This window comes from Ochotona princeps, chromosome 4 (assembly GCF_030435755.1).
Source record: "Ochotona princeps isolate mOchPri1 chromosome 4, mOchPri1.hap1, whole genome shotgun sequence".
Lineage (NCBI taxonomy): Eukaryota > Metazoa > Chordata > Mammalia > Lagomorpha > Ochotonidae > Ochotona > Ochotona princeps.
Window position 1 is genome coordinate 57,256,855 of NC_080835.1, and position 13,044 is coordinate 57,269,898.

At 41.1% G+C, this 13,044-nt stretch overlaps 1 protein-coding gene across 1 annotated transcript in view; it reads right to left on the reverse strand.

Annotated features, from left to right (window-relative positions):
• Positions 1–13,044, reverse strand: part of NARS2 (asparaginyl-tRNA synthetase 2, mitochondrial) — a 129,983-nt gene that overhangs the window by 24,678 nt on the left and 92,261 nt on the right. Inside the window, exons 8-9 of the mRNA XM_058663658.1 lie at positions 12,020–12,118; positions 11,886–11,923 (exon numbers count right to left, since the gene is read on the reverse strand). Coding sequence (XP_058519641.1) covers positions 11,886–11,923; positions 12,020–12,118 — 137 coding nt within the window. The remainder of the gene's footprint in view (positions 1–11,885; positions 11,924–12,019; positions 12,119–13,044) is intronic.

The window sequence follows — 13,044 nt, forward strand, 5'->3', positions numbered from 1 at the left end:
CCAGGTCTTGAACTGATGTCCATATGAGATGCTGATACTGTAGGTACAAATTTAATCCACTATGCCACATCACTAGCCCTACAAATAATTTGTACTTATTAAGTAGGCACCGGGAAAAATGAAATTGTCACGTCATAGCTTGTAATTAGTACACAGTTTGAAAGATACTGACCTCTTTAAAATAGGATTATGCCAATTTATGAACACCAATAACATCTGAAAAGATAACTTCCCTTGCAAACTGCAAAGGAAATATTGCAACAGTAATTTTTAAAAATTTTTATTTATTTGAAAGGCAGAGTACACAGAGAGATACAGGGACAGACACTGGACAGACACTGGTTCACTCCCTCATTGGCTGACATGAGCAGAGTTAGCCAGGCCAAAGCCAGGAGCCTGGTCTCACACATGGTTACGGCGGCCCGAGGACTCTTGTCAGTGAGCCAGATGAAGCAGAGCAGCCGGGACTCCAACAAGCATTCCTAGTGGATGCTGCGTTCGTATATGGAGGCTTGACTTGCTATGCTACAATTTTGGCTGCCAACAATGTTGAAATGATTAAAGAAAAAAAAAAGACTCTACAAGATTTAGAGCTCAAAATACAACCACAAAGTAGCCAGTACCGGGGCACAGAATGTAGAGCCACCACCTGCAATGCCATCACTCCACGTGGGTGCTGCTTCATTTTCTGATTGCTTTACTTCTGGTCCAGTTCCCTGCAGTGTCACGGGAAAGTTGCTGGAGGCCGGATGCCCACATGGAACACCTTAAGCGGCTAAGGCCACCTGGCTCCCAGCTTTGGCCTGGCTCAGAGTCCCAGCTGTTGTAGCTATTTAGGAACTGAGTCAGTAAATGGAAGATCGATCTCTCTCCCTATCCCTCTCTGAAGCTATTTATGAGAAATAATATAAACCTTAAAAAAACAAAAACCTATCCATGTTTGTAAAACCTATACAAAATACCTGGAAATAGTAGTGTACCATGGGACAAGGAAAGTCCCTGAAGCTGTGTTTTCAGCATCTGATAGGTTTTACTCCAGAATGGAAATCCTACTCAGCCAAAATCTAATATTAAACAGGTCATTTCAAAGGCAGTGGTGGTATTGGTAGCAGTAATTGAAGTAACAGGATTCTAGAAATCAACACTTCAGAGAAAAGAAAACTGAGGCTCAGAAAGGATCAGAAACTTACCAGAACAGTAATTGCCAATGTGCTGACAATCAAGTCTAAGTTTGAACTGCTAGGATGACATACACTTGGGGTTTCATATGTTCAATCACAGCCAGAGGATTCCAGATTCCTTTTCTTACTCTACTTACTGCTATGTAGGTCACTTCCAGCTGAGTGAAAGCATGTCATTACAGGTTTGTAATCTGTTACACGAGCATCAACAAATTAAGTGCAGGGTCCGGCGGCGTGGCCTAGCGGCTAAAGTCCTCGCCTTCAATGCCCCGGGATCCCATATGGGCACTGGTTCTAATCCCGGCAGCTCCACTTCCCATCCAGCTCCCTGCTTGTGGCCTGGGAAAGCAGTCGAGGACGGCCCAATGCATTGGGACCCTGCACCCACGTGGGAGACCTGGAGGAAGTTCCCGGCTTCAGCTCTGGATTGGCACAGCACCGGTTGTTGCGGTCACTTGGGGAGTGAATCATCGGACAGAAGATCTCTCTTCCTCTCTGTATATCTGACTTTGTAATAAAAATAAATAAATCTTTAAAAAAATACATAAATCTTAAAAATAAGTTTTCCTGCCTGAAAGCTTCTACTGTCCTCTCCACATCCTTTAATTAAAAGCAAAGTTTCCAAATTCAAATTACACTTCTGATCCTAGATCTATTTTTGCCCCTCAAATGTCTTTGTTTATAATCTAAATGCCCATATCAGCCAGGGATGATCAGCCTGACATAAAGAGCCTGAAACTCCATCTGCAACTCAGACAGGTAGCGAGGCCCACGCACTTGAGCTATCCCAGATGCATCAGCATTATAGCAAAGTCTAGAACCAGCACACCAATGTGGCAAGCAGGAGTCTTAGCCTACTGTGCCACAAAGCCTGTGAAACTGGAATGCCTTAAGGGACTTCATCAAGTTTCTCTATTAAGTATTTATTTTTGGCTTGTAGACAGAATAATATATTTTTCTTTCCAGGGAATGTTTTCAAAGTGCTTTTTGAAGAAAGGGAGAAAAAATGTCATACTGTAGAATTAAATGATTTTCATGCTTTAAGCTTCTTGTGAATGACAAGAATTAGCCATTCTAAAGCCATTAGAGTAAAACTGCTAAGGTAATGATATAATTAAAAGTACTCTTTTCCTCAAAATCAGAGGTAAGTGGAGAACAAATAAAGAAAATAAATTTTTAAAAGTTTAATATTTTAAAGGAAAGGAAATAATTGAATTCCACCTGTACATCCACTTGATAGAGGCTAACTTCAATTACTAAACAATTCCCTTAAATAATATATTATATGTATATATATTTTTTTTGAAAGGCAGTTATAAAAGAAGAGGTAAACAGAGACAAGATAGATCTTTTAGCTCCTGGTTCACTCCCCAGGTGGCTGGCCACAGGTTAAGCCAAACCAAACCCAGAAGCTGGAACGTTATCGGTGTCTCCCAAGTGCAAGTGCCCATGCACTTGGGTCATCTGCTGTTGCTTTCCCAGGCTCATCAGCAAGGAGCTGGGTGAGAAGCGCAGCAACTGGGACTCAAAGGGCGTCAATATGAGATGCTGGTATTGCAGCTTAACCTGCTGTGCTACATGCTAGCCCCTAAAATAATATTTTCATACAAAAATTTTAACTAGTAACAAATACTCTGAAATCTCTTCAAAAGAATTTAAGGCCAGCAGTCTGTCTACGGATCAAATAATTAACAATGAAGTCTACTCAAAGTACAACAGACTGGGACTCTCCCTGTTTTTTCTTTCTTCTTTGTGTATGTGCAAACCATCTCCAAGGTAGATCCAGCTGTACCGGTATTACAAGGAACTTGACAGTCAACGCCTCAAAGAGTACAAAGCAGCAGAAGGGTGATGACAAAGCAGAAGACAGGGAACCATCAAACGCACTAATTTTCAAATCATATACCTGAGGATACTGATTCAGTTGTTGCTGTCACAGCACCACCATCCACTAACTTTCAGGCTAATCATAATTTTTTTTTATTATTATTTAACTTCATTAATTACATTGTATTATGTGACACAGTTACATAGATACTTGGGTTCTCCCACCCCTGCCCAAACCCTCCCACCATGGTGGATTCCTCCACCTTGTTGCATAACCACAGCTCAAGTTCAGTTGAGATTCCCCCATTGCAAGCATACACCAAACATAGAGTCCAGCATCTTATTGTCCAGTCAAGTTCAACGTCTTCTTAGGTATACCCTCTCTGGTCTGAAGACAGAGCTAGCAGAGTATTATCCCAGTCAATTGAAAGCTCCATCATACCATCAGCAAAAATTTACATCATTGTGGAATTAAATGACATAGTAATGAGTAACCAACATGTTGAAAGTAAATGCGAGTTCCCAGCCACCTTCTGTGACCACCTCACCTATACTTCAATTTAGTTTATACACAACATATAACATACCTAACATAACATGTTATACATAACATCGTGTCATCTTAAATTAAGGCAAACATGTGGTATTTAACCTTTTGGGATTGGCTCATTTCCCTTAGCATTATGGTTTCCAGTTTGGCCCATTTGGCCACAAAGAACTGCATTTTGTTTTTTTTAATAGCTGAGTAGTATTCCATGGAGTAGATGAACCATAGCTTTCTTATCCAATCCTCTGTTGATGGGCATTTTGGTTGCTTCCATGTTTTTGCAATTACTGATTGTGCTGCTATGAGCATAAGAGTGCATGTTGGTTTCTCATAAAACAAGTGTTCTGGATATATTCCTAGGAGTGCTATTGCTGGATCATACGGTATGTTGAATTTGAGTTGTTTGAATATTCTCCATACTGATTGCCATAGAGGCTGTACCAGCCTGCAGCCCCAGCAGCAGTGGAGTAGGGTTCCCTTTTCCCCGCAACCTCGCCAACAAGTGTTGTTGGTGCTTTTATTCATGTGGGCCAGTCTTACTGGCGTTAGGTGGTACCTCATTGATGTTTTAATTTGGATTTCCCTTATTGCCAGGGAACTTGAGCATTTTTTCATATGTTTATTTGCCATTTGGGTTTGTTCCTTTGTGAAGTGTTTGCCCATTTCCCGTGCCCATTTCTTGAGTGGCTTGTTTGTTTTGACATTTTGGTTGTTTTGTAGCTCTTTGTATATTCTGGAGATCAGCCCTCTATCACCTATGTCGTGTGCAAAGATCTTCTCCCATTCTGTGGGTTGCCTTTTTACTTTGTTGATTGTTTCTCTAGCTGTACAGAAGCTTCTTAGTTTGATGAGGTCCCAATTGTTTATTTTGGTCTCGATTTCTACTGCATTTGGAGTCTTTTTTAGGAAGTGAGGGCCTACCCCTAAGTGTTTCAGTGTGTTTCCAAAATCATAATTTTTTAAAAAAAAATATTTATTTATTTTTATTGCAAAGGCAGATATACAGAGAGGAGGAGAGACAGGAAGATCTTCTGCCCAATAATTCACTTCCCAAGTAGCCGCAACAGCCAGAGCTGAGGTGATCCTAAGCCAGGGCAGTGAGGTCTCCAATTTTTGCTGTATGCAACTGCTCTCCCTCTTAATATCTGCTTTATATACTTACTTGCTCTGATGTTGGGTGGACATGTTTACAACTGCTATAGCCTCCTGGTGAGTAGATCCACCCTTTTCATTATATAATGATTGTGCCTCATTTTAATCTCTTTTGATTCAAAATCTATTTTGTTTAATATGAGCATAGCTGAGTATTATCCCAGTCAATTGAAAGCTCCATCATACCATCAGCAAAAATTTACATCATTATGGAATTAATTTACATAGTAATGAGTAACCAACATGTTGAAAGTAAATACGAGTTCCCAGCCACCCTCTGTGACCACCTCACCTATACTTCAATTTAGTTTATACACAACATATAACATTCAAAACATAACATGTTATACATAACATCATATCATCTTAAATTAAGGCAAACATGTGGTATTTAACCTTTTGGGATAATACTCTGCTAGCTCTGTCTTCAGACCAGAGAGGGTATACCTAAGAAGACGTTGAACTTGACTGGACAATAAGATGCTGGACTCTATGTTTGGTGTATGCTTGCAATGGGGGAATCTCAACTGAACTTGAGCTGTGGTTATGCAACAAGGTGGAGGAATCCACCATGGTGGGAGGGTTTGGGCAGGGGTGGGAGAACCCAAGTATCTATGTAACTGTGTCACATAATACAATGTAATTAATGAAGTTAAATAATAAAAAAAAAATATATGAGCATAGCTGCTCCTGCTTTTCTGGATTGTCATTTTCATGGACTTTTTCATGTCTTCACTTTCAGTCTGTTTGTGTCCTGGCAAGCACGGTGAGGCGTGTGGGCCTTCAGTCCAGGAGGTAAGATGCTGGCATCCCTTAGCCAAGCACCCAGGTTCAACACCCAGCCCTGCTGCCTGGTTCCAGTTTCCTAATCATGCCGATCTGGTGAGGGAGAGGTGATGGCTTAAGGAGTTTGGTTCCGGCCACCCCTGTAGGAGACCTGGACTGAATCCCCCAGCTCCTGGTGTTGGAATGACCCAGCTGTGGCCCTTGCAGATATTTGCAGGGTAAGTCAGCAGACTGAGTTCTCTCTGTTTCCCTTTCCCCACTCGCCCCAAAACAGAGAACTGACCATGCCACAGTCATTTTCAAATGTTAACAAAACAAAATGAAGGGAGTATTCTGTAAATCATTTTTCCATTTACTATTTTTTAATTGAAGACTTTAATTCATTTATGCTAAAAAATTATTAAGGACCTTTATAACTTTCATTTTGCAATTTGTTTTCTGGTTGCTGTACAGATATTGCATTGTTCTTCCTTCCTCTCTTGCTAATGTCTGTTGCAGTTTGATTGTTTTCAACGAGAAGTATCCCTTGGATCTTCTTGTATGCACTGTACATCTATTATGTTTTTATCTGTTGTTACTTGAGGCTTACACTACAAAACATCTGAGAGTTGTGACAAGCTATTTTTTATTGTATGTAAGAGAGCCTTATTACTTTCAGGATTTATTCTATTTATTTAAAAGACAGAGCTAGAGAAAGAGAGGGATATCAAGATCATCCATCTGCTGGTTCATTCCCCAAATGGCTGCAATAAAGCCAAGAGCCAAGAATTTCACCAGGATTTTCCACATGGGTTGTAGGGATCAAGCATCTAGGCCATCATCCATGGCTTTCCCAGATGCATTAGCAGAGAGCTGGATTCCAATCACAATAGTGAGAAATCAAACGGGCGCTCCTGTATATCATAAGGGATGATGGCTTTTCAGGTGGTAGCTTAACTTACTGAGCCACAATGTCGGCCTGATAAGGACGGAGTGGAGAAAGAGCAAACAATCGTTGGCAGGTTACTCCCCAGATGGCCACAACAGCCCAGGTAGCAGAAGTGACCAACCCAGGCCCAGCAGTGTGGCCTAGCGGCTAAAGTCCTCACCTTGAAAGCCCCGGGATCCCATATGGGTGCCGGTTCTAATCCCGGCTGCTCCACTTCCCATCCAGCTCCCTGCTTGTGGCATGGGAAAGCAGTCGAGGATGGCCCAATGCATTGGGACACTGCACCCGCGTGGGAGACCCGGAATAGGTTCCTGGTTCCCGGCTCTGGATCGGCGTAGCACTGGCCCGTCGCGGCTCACTTGGGGAGTGAATCATCGGATGGAAGATCTTCCTCTCTGTCTCTCCTCCTCTGTGTCTCTGTGTAAATCTGGCTGTAATAAAATGAATAAATCTTAAAAAAAAAAAAAAAGGGAATCCTTTTAAGTGATGGTATGTTTCTAATCTCTTGTTAGTTTCAGGATTTCTTCCTTATCTTCATATAGGAAAGCTTGATTATGATGCATCTTGCTGAATTATTTTTTTTTTAGACTTTTGTTTTTAATGGAAAGTCAGATTTACAGAGAGGCGAGAGAGACAGAGAGAGACAGACAGACAGACAGGGATCTTAAAGGCACAGTTCACTCCCCAAGTGGCTGCAATGGCTAGACCTGAGCCTATCTGAAGCCAGGAGCCAGAAGCTTCTTCCAGGTCTCCCACAGGGATACAGGCTCTCAAGGGTTTAGGCTGTCCTTGATTGCTTTCCCAGGCTACAAGCAGGGAGCTGAAAGGGAAGTAGAGCAGCTAAGACATGAACAGGCATCCATATGGGATCCTGGCAATACCAGGTGAAGACTTCAGCCACTAGGCTACTGCACTGGGGCCAGTGAACTCTTTGGTTTATATTTAATGGGAAATTGCTAAGCCTATATTCTCTCTCTTTTTTTAAAAGATGTATTAATTTTATCGGAAAGGAAGAATTACAGAAAGATCTTCCATCTGCTGGTTCACTCCTCAAGTGGCTACAACAGCTGGAGCTGAGCTGGTTTGAAGCAAGGAGCCAGGAACTTGTTCCAGGTCTTCCACACAGGTGCAGGGTCCCAAGGCTTTGGGCCATCCTCTGCTGCCTTCCTAGGCCACAAGCATGGACCTGGATGGAAATGGAGCAGCCAGGATACAAATGGGTTCCCATAAGAGATCCTGGCACATGCAAGGTGAGGATTTTAGCCACTAGGCTACTGTACTGGAACCAGCCTATAATATCTTATTATAAATTATTTACTTATTTATGCTTTAAAGATTTTATTTTTACTGGAAAGTCAGATACACAGAGAGAAGGAGGGACAATGAGAAAGATCTTCCATCTGATGATCCACTCCCGAAGTGACCACAACAACCGGTGCTATGCTGATCCAGAGCCAGGAGCCAGGAACTTCCTCCAGGTCTCCCACGTGGGTGCACAGTCCCAAGGCTTTGGACCATCCTCGGCTGCTTTCCAAGGCCACAAGCAGGGAGCTGGATGGGAAGCAGAGCAGCCTGGATTAGAACTGGCGCCCATATGGGATCCTGGCATGTGCAAGGCGAGGACTTAAGCCGCTAGGCCACACTGCCAGGCCCAGCCTATAATATCTTAATGCTGGCATCTTTCCACATACTTGGGAAGTCTTCAGCTACCATTTTTTTAATTATTCTTTCTAGACTCTTAAATTACCTTTCACTCTCTCCAAATCCTTTGGGACAAATGCTTTTCTTTCATGGTGTCCCACAATTCCTATAGTTTTTCAATTTGTTCCTCTAACTTGGTAACTTAAAATGTTGCATGTGTGTTTATAAGGTTTTATTTATTTACCTGAAAAGAAGATTGACAGGTAGGGAAGGAGAGACAGTGGGACATAGATATACAGACATATTTTTTATCTCCTGGTTTACTCTCCAAATGCCTTCAACAGCAAGGCCAGGTCAGGTTGAGGCCAGAAGCTAGGAATTTCATCCAGGTTTCCCACATGAATGCCTGGACCCAAGGAAATGGCCCATCAGTTGGTACATCCACAGGTACATTAGCAGGAAGCTGAACAGGAACTGTAAAATAGCTGAGACTGGAATCAGAAGTCCTGTATGGAATATGGGCCTGTGAAGTACAGCTTTAACCCACTGAGCCTCTATACTGTCCCTAAAATGTTCTGAGTTACTGATTTTTTTCCAACTCGATTAAATCTGATATTGAAATGTCTACGGATTTTTAAAAATTCACTTTCTATTTTATCTCTATGATTTCTATTTAACTCTTATTTGATTTATTTCTTTGTTAATTTATTTTCATTTTATTTGAAAATGGGAGGGTAGGAAGAGGAGAGGGAGGGAGAAAAGGATGGGAGGAGGAGGGAGGAAAGGGGTGAGGGAGAGACACAGAGACACTCCCAGGAGTGTCACCTGCTCACCTGCTTAGCAGGAAATTGGAATGAAAGTTGAAGTTGCCCAGACTCAAACCAGGCACTCTGCTATGGGATGTGAACACCCCAAAAGGTTTAGGAGACACTGCTCAGGACTGACGTGTTCACAAGTTATACTATATGGCTAGTTGAGGCTTGCCTCCCTGCCTGAGGGGAACCATGGAATGGGTTCTGAGGTTGGTCACATGTTCTGGCTGGTAGAATTTCCCATGGAGCTTGTGGGAGTAAACTGCTTGGCTTTGTGAGTAAGCTATGCTACTCGCTGGTATCTCTGGCAGGAACACAGAGCTAATACCGATACCCATGGGTTGGTGGTTGTGAGCTCACCCCCGTTCTCTGTTCTTATCTGACTGCAGGCCACATGATCTTCATGCCATCCTCAAGATTTAACATGAGTATGTAGGAGTAGTGCTCCTGTGAGGTGCTCCAGGACGTCAGGGAAGCTGAGTGTTTTTAGCTCTCTTTTCCCCACTGTGGACCCAGGGGAATCTTCTCTACATGGCACTGGGCCTTCTTTGGAGAGGGGCAGTGTGATCCAAGTGAGACCATTCCTCTTGTTTTTCTAACGCAGTTACTTTCAGTTCTGTATTATGTGTTGGGTCTCAGTCTCATTTCCAAGTTTTGGGGTTTTTACAAAGGTGTTGTTTGTGGATAGTTGCTAGGTGGACCTTCTGTGTGGGGAGTAAAGACCAGGACCTCCCACTCACCATTTTGCTGACATCAGTCTCCCTATAAATTTAGACTGTAATTATGATTTGTTTTCTGTAGAATGGATGATAATAATGGCAATGAGGTCATTTCCCAACCTTAATATTGTACAGACAGGCCCTATGAGTGATATGCAGGGTCCCAAGCCAGTTGAGGAGCTGTAACTACTCCAGCATTAGCTCTGGATAACTTCCCAGCTATGTACCACAGCTAAAAACATGACTTCTGAAATCAGATAGATATGAATGTGAATCTCCAGTTAATTTTTGCTTGCTTTATCATTCTGTCTTGATTCTTCATATATGAAATGAGAATAATAACTACCATGGTGATAAAGATACAAATCAACTATAAATATATGTTTAGTAATATATGTAAAGTGGTCACAGTTTTACTCCCAGTTATCCTCTTTCCCCATCTTGATGTTACCATCAGAGAGGAGTTGGATTACCAAGATCTTATCCCTGGCTTTCTGCTACCAGCAGATCCTCTGAGGTTCAGATTAGTTTTTTCCTGTCTACTTAATTACATATTTTATTAATATTCTCACGTTCGGAGAACTCTCCTGTAAACTCTAGTTTCTTATTTTCAACTATATAATATCTACAAGTAGATGTCTGAAAAGTATTTCAACCTTAACATGTGTAAGTGCAGATATTATCTCCCTCCCACTCCCAAAACCCACCCACAACTTTTACAAATATACCAATCTCAAGGGAAGGCTATCTCATTTAAAATAAAAAAAATTACTTAATCATCTGAAAGGCAGGTTTAGAGAGAGAGTTTTCTATCAGCTGTTTTACTCCCTAAATGGATACAATGGCTCAGGATGGGCTGAGCCATCTTCTGCTGCTTTCCCAGGCACATTAGCAGGAAAGTGTAGCACCCAGGACTCCAACTATTTCCTATGTAGGACACTGGTGCTGCAGGTGGTGGCGTAACTCATTACGCCACAGCATTGGCCCCCAGGAAGTCTCATTTTACAGCTATGTGAGACAAAAGGATTGAAATCACCCATGACTCTTCTTCTCTTTCTTAGCAAGATCTGTTTTTGTTTGTTTGTTTGTTTCTAGAATAAACACTGAACAAGACAATTTATCTTACTACCATATAGGGTCTGTGAAGGTTAATTTTACATGTTGACTTGACTGGGCTATGTTGTTCAGATGTTCCATCAAATAAAACTCACAATGCTTCTGCTTAATGGATGAGATTCGTTTTTAAATTACTGAACTTTGAATACAGCACGTTGCCCTCCATAATGTAGGTAGGTGGTAGTCAATCATTTAGATGTCTTACTAGAACAAAGACTGACTTCTCTCCAAGACAGAGGAAATTTTGCCGGGAGACTGCGTTGGAATTTGAACGGCAGTTCTTCCCTGAGTCTCCAGCCTGCTTGCCTATCTTGTCAGGTTTTGAACTCACCAAGTCTCCAAGATCACATTACATGAGCCGACTTCTTAAAATCTCTCTCTTTCCCTGCCTCTCAAACTCTTTTACTCACATCTACCTATTTTGTCTATATTATTTCTTTACAGAAACCTAACAATATGGTCCAAATCTCCATTAACGCTCACCTAGATACTAGTAAGTCTCTTAGAAAATGGTGTTCTATCACCATTTTCGTCCTCCTACAATTAACTTTGTGTAAATGTCTTAAAGTTAGTTTTTAATCAAGCCAACTTTTGACTATTCAAGTTAGTATAGTCAGCCCTTTTTGCTGGTTATGTATCCAGATTTCAGACAAACTCAGATAAAACATACTAAAAATCGTGTAGGTACTGAACCCATACCAACTTTTACTCTTCTGATTATTCCCTCAACAACATATTATAACAACTTACATAGCATTTACACTACATTAGCTATCATAAGTGTTCAAGGGATAATTTGAAGTATTATGCAGGAGTATGAGTGTACGTAAAATACAACTATTATTCCTTTTTATAGAAGCACCTTGAATATCTGTGGGAGGTACCAGAGCCAATCCCCATGGACCTGAAAGAACAATAGTATATGTCTTCAACTGTGTATGTCTAAGCTATGCTCATCTATCTTGCTATGATTTATTAACTCACTTGTTTGTGCCACACTGATTGTCAATCACGAGCCAAACACAAGAACTAAATATATATATAAATCAAAATGTGGATCTTACCTCAGATCTGGGGGGCACAGCAGGTGGATATATAAACAAATTTTATAATACACTGTATAAATACAATGACAAAGTGTAAGCACAGTTCAGAGAAAGTGTAACATCTACTTACGTTAAGAAGTTGCTTTTTAGCACATGTTCTAATCTGTCCTTGGTAAGAAAAAACAAAAAAAGTTACAAATTCATTTCATGTAATTATGATATTTCAAGAACAGATGTACTGGGTTTTATCCACAAACTAATTACCTTGTGGCCAGGAGCTAAGAATTTGTGACAGACTTCAACATCTTCAGGACAATTTGAGAGCACTGTCATTGCTGAGGTCTTGAAGAGATCCTCCATAATCTAAAAGAAACAATAAAGAAACACCTGGTTAGGAAGTGTCTTCATACACAAAACCTGTTGGGGATGGTGGTTGTCCCAGAAGGACAGCCCTCCAGGTTTTAACAAGGCTTTACCTTGGGCCTTTTAACCCCTGAAGGTACTTTCAGGTATATCAATTTCTTCTCAGAGCAGAACAACGAAAGCTTGAATCTTTATGTTAACAACCACATTATTAGTACTGAAAGGAGATGGCCAGTGAATGGTTGTAACCCACAAATGACTCTTTCAACAAACTCCCTTAAGGAAGCAGGACAATAATACTACCTAGTTCACAGGATTACTGTCAGAATTAAATGACAGCCCGTGCATCAGACTTAACTTGTCAAGAGGAAGACCATTTTGAAAAGTGATTCATTTAGTCACCAGAAATGGAAACAAACCTAAAAATTTGAGAATGATGTATCTAACTCTTCATGGACACATTTTTGCTGTGCGAATGTATAAAGTAAAAATAACACGAATTTGACACTAATCAACATGAGATTTCGTTTCACCAGACATGTCTATAGAAAATCCATGAAAAACTTAAAAAAAATCTGTATGTATTATTTTCTGTATTACAATTTTGTAGTTATAGGGCTTCCTCCCTCCCAGCCCCCATGTTGTCCCGTGTTCTACAATAATAGAGTCCTTCAGCTGCCAGCTCCATTCCAGCGTTCTGCTCTTTATGTGTGTCATGACACTGTAGGTGTAAGCAATGGTGGGGAGTTGAGTATTTTGCTGTCCAGGTTTATTTGACAGTTTTACTGGGGGGATCCTTTTATTCAAGAGTACAGATACATATTGAAGTTCTTTGCTTCCGGATACTCTGGATCCATTACATCATTTGTTCACTAGAGTACAAGTGTATACTTGTTTAGATCTTTTTGTTTTGTATTTTGGATGAC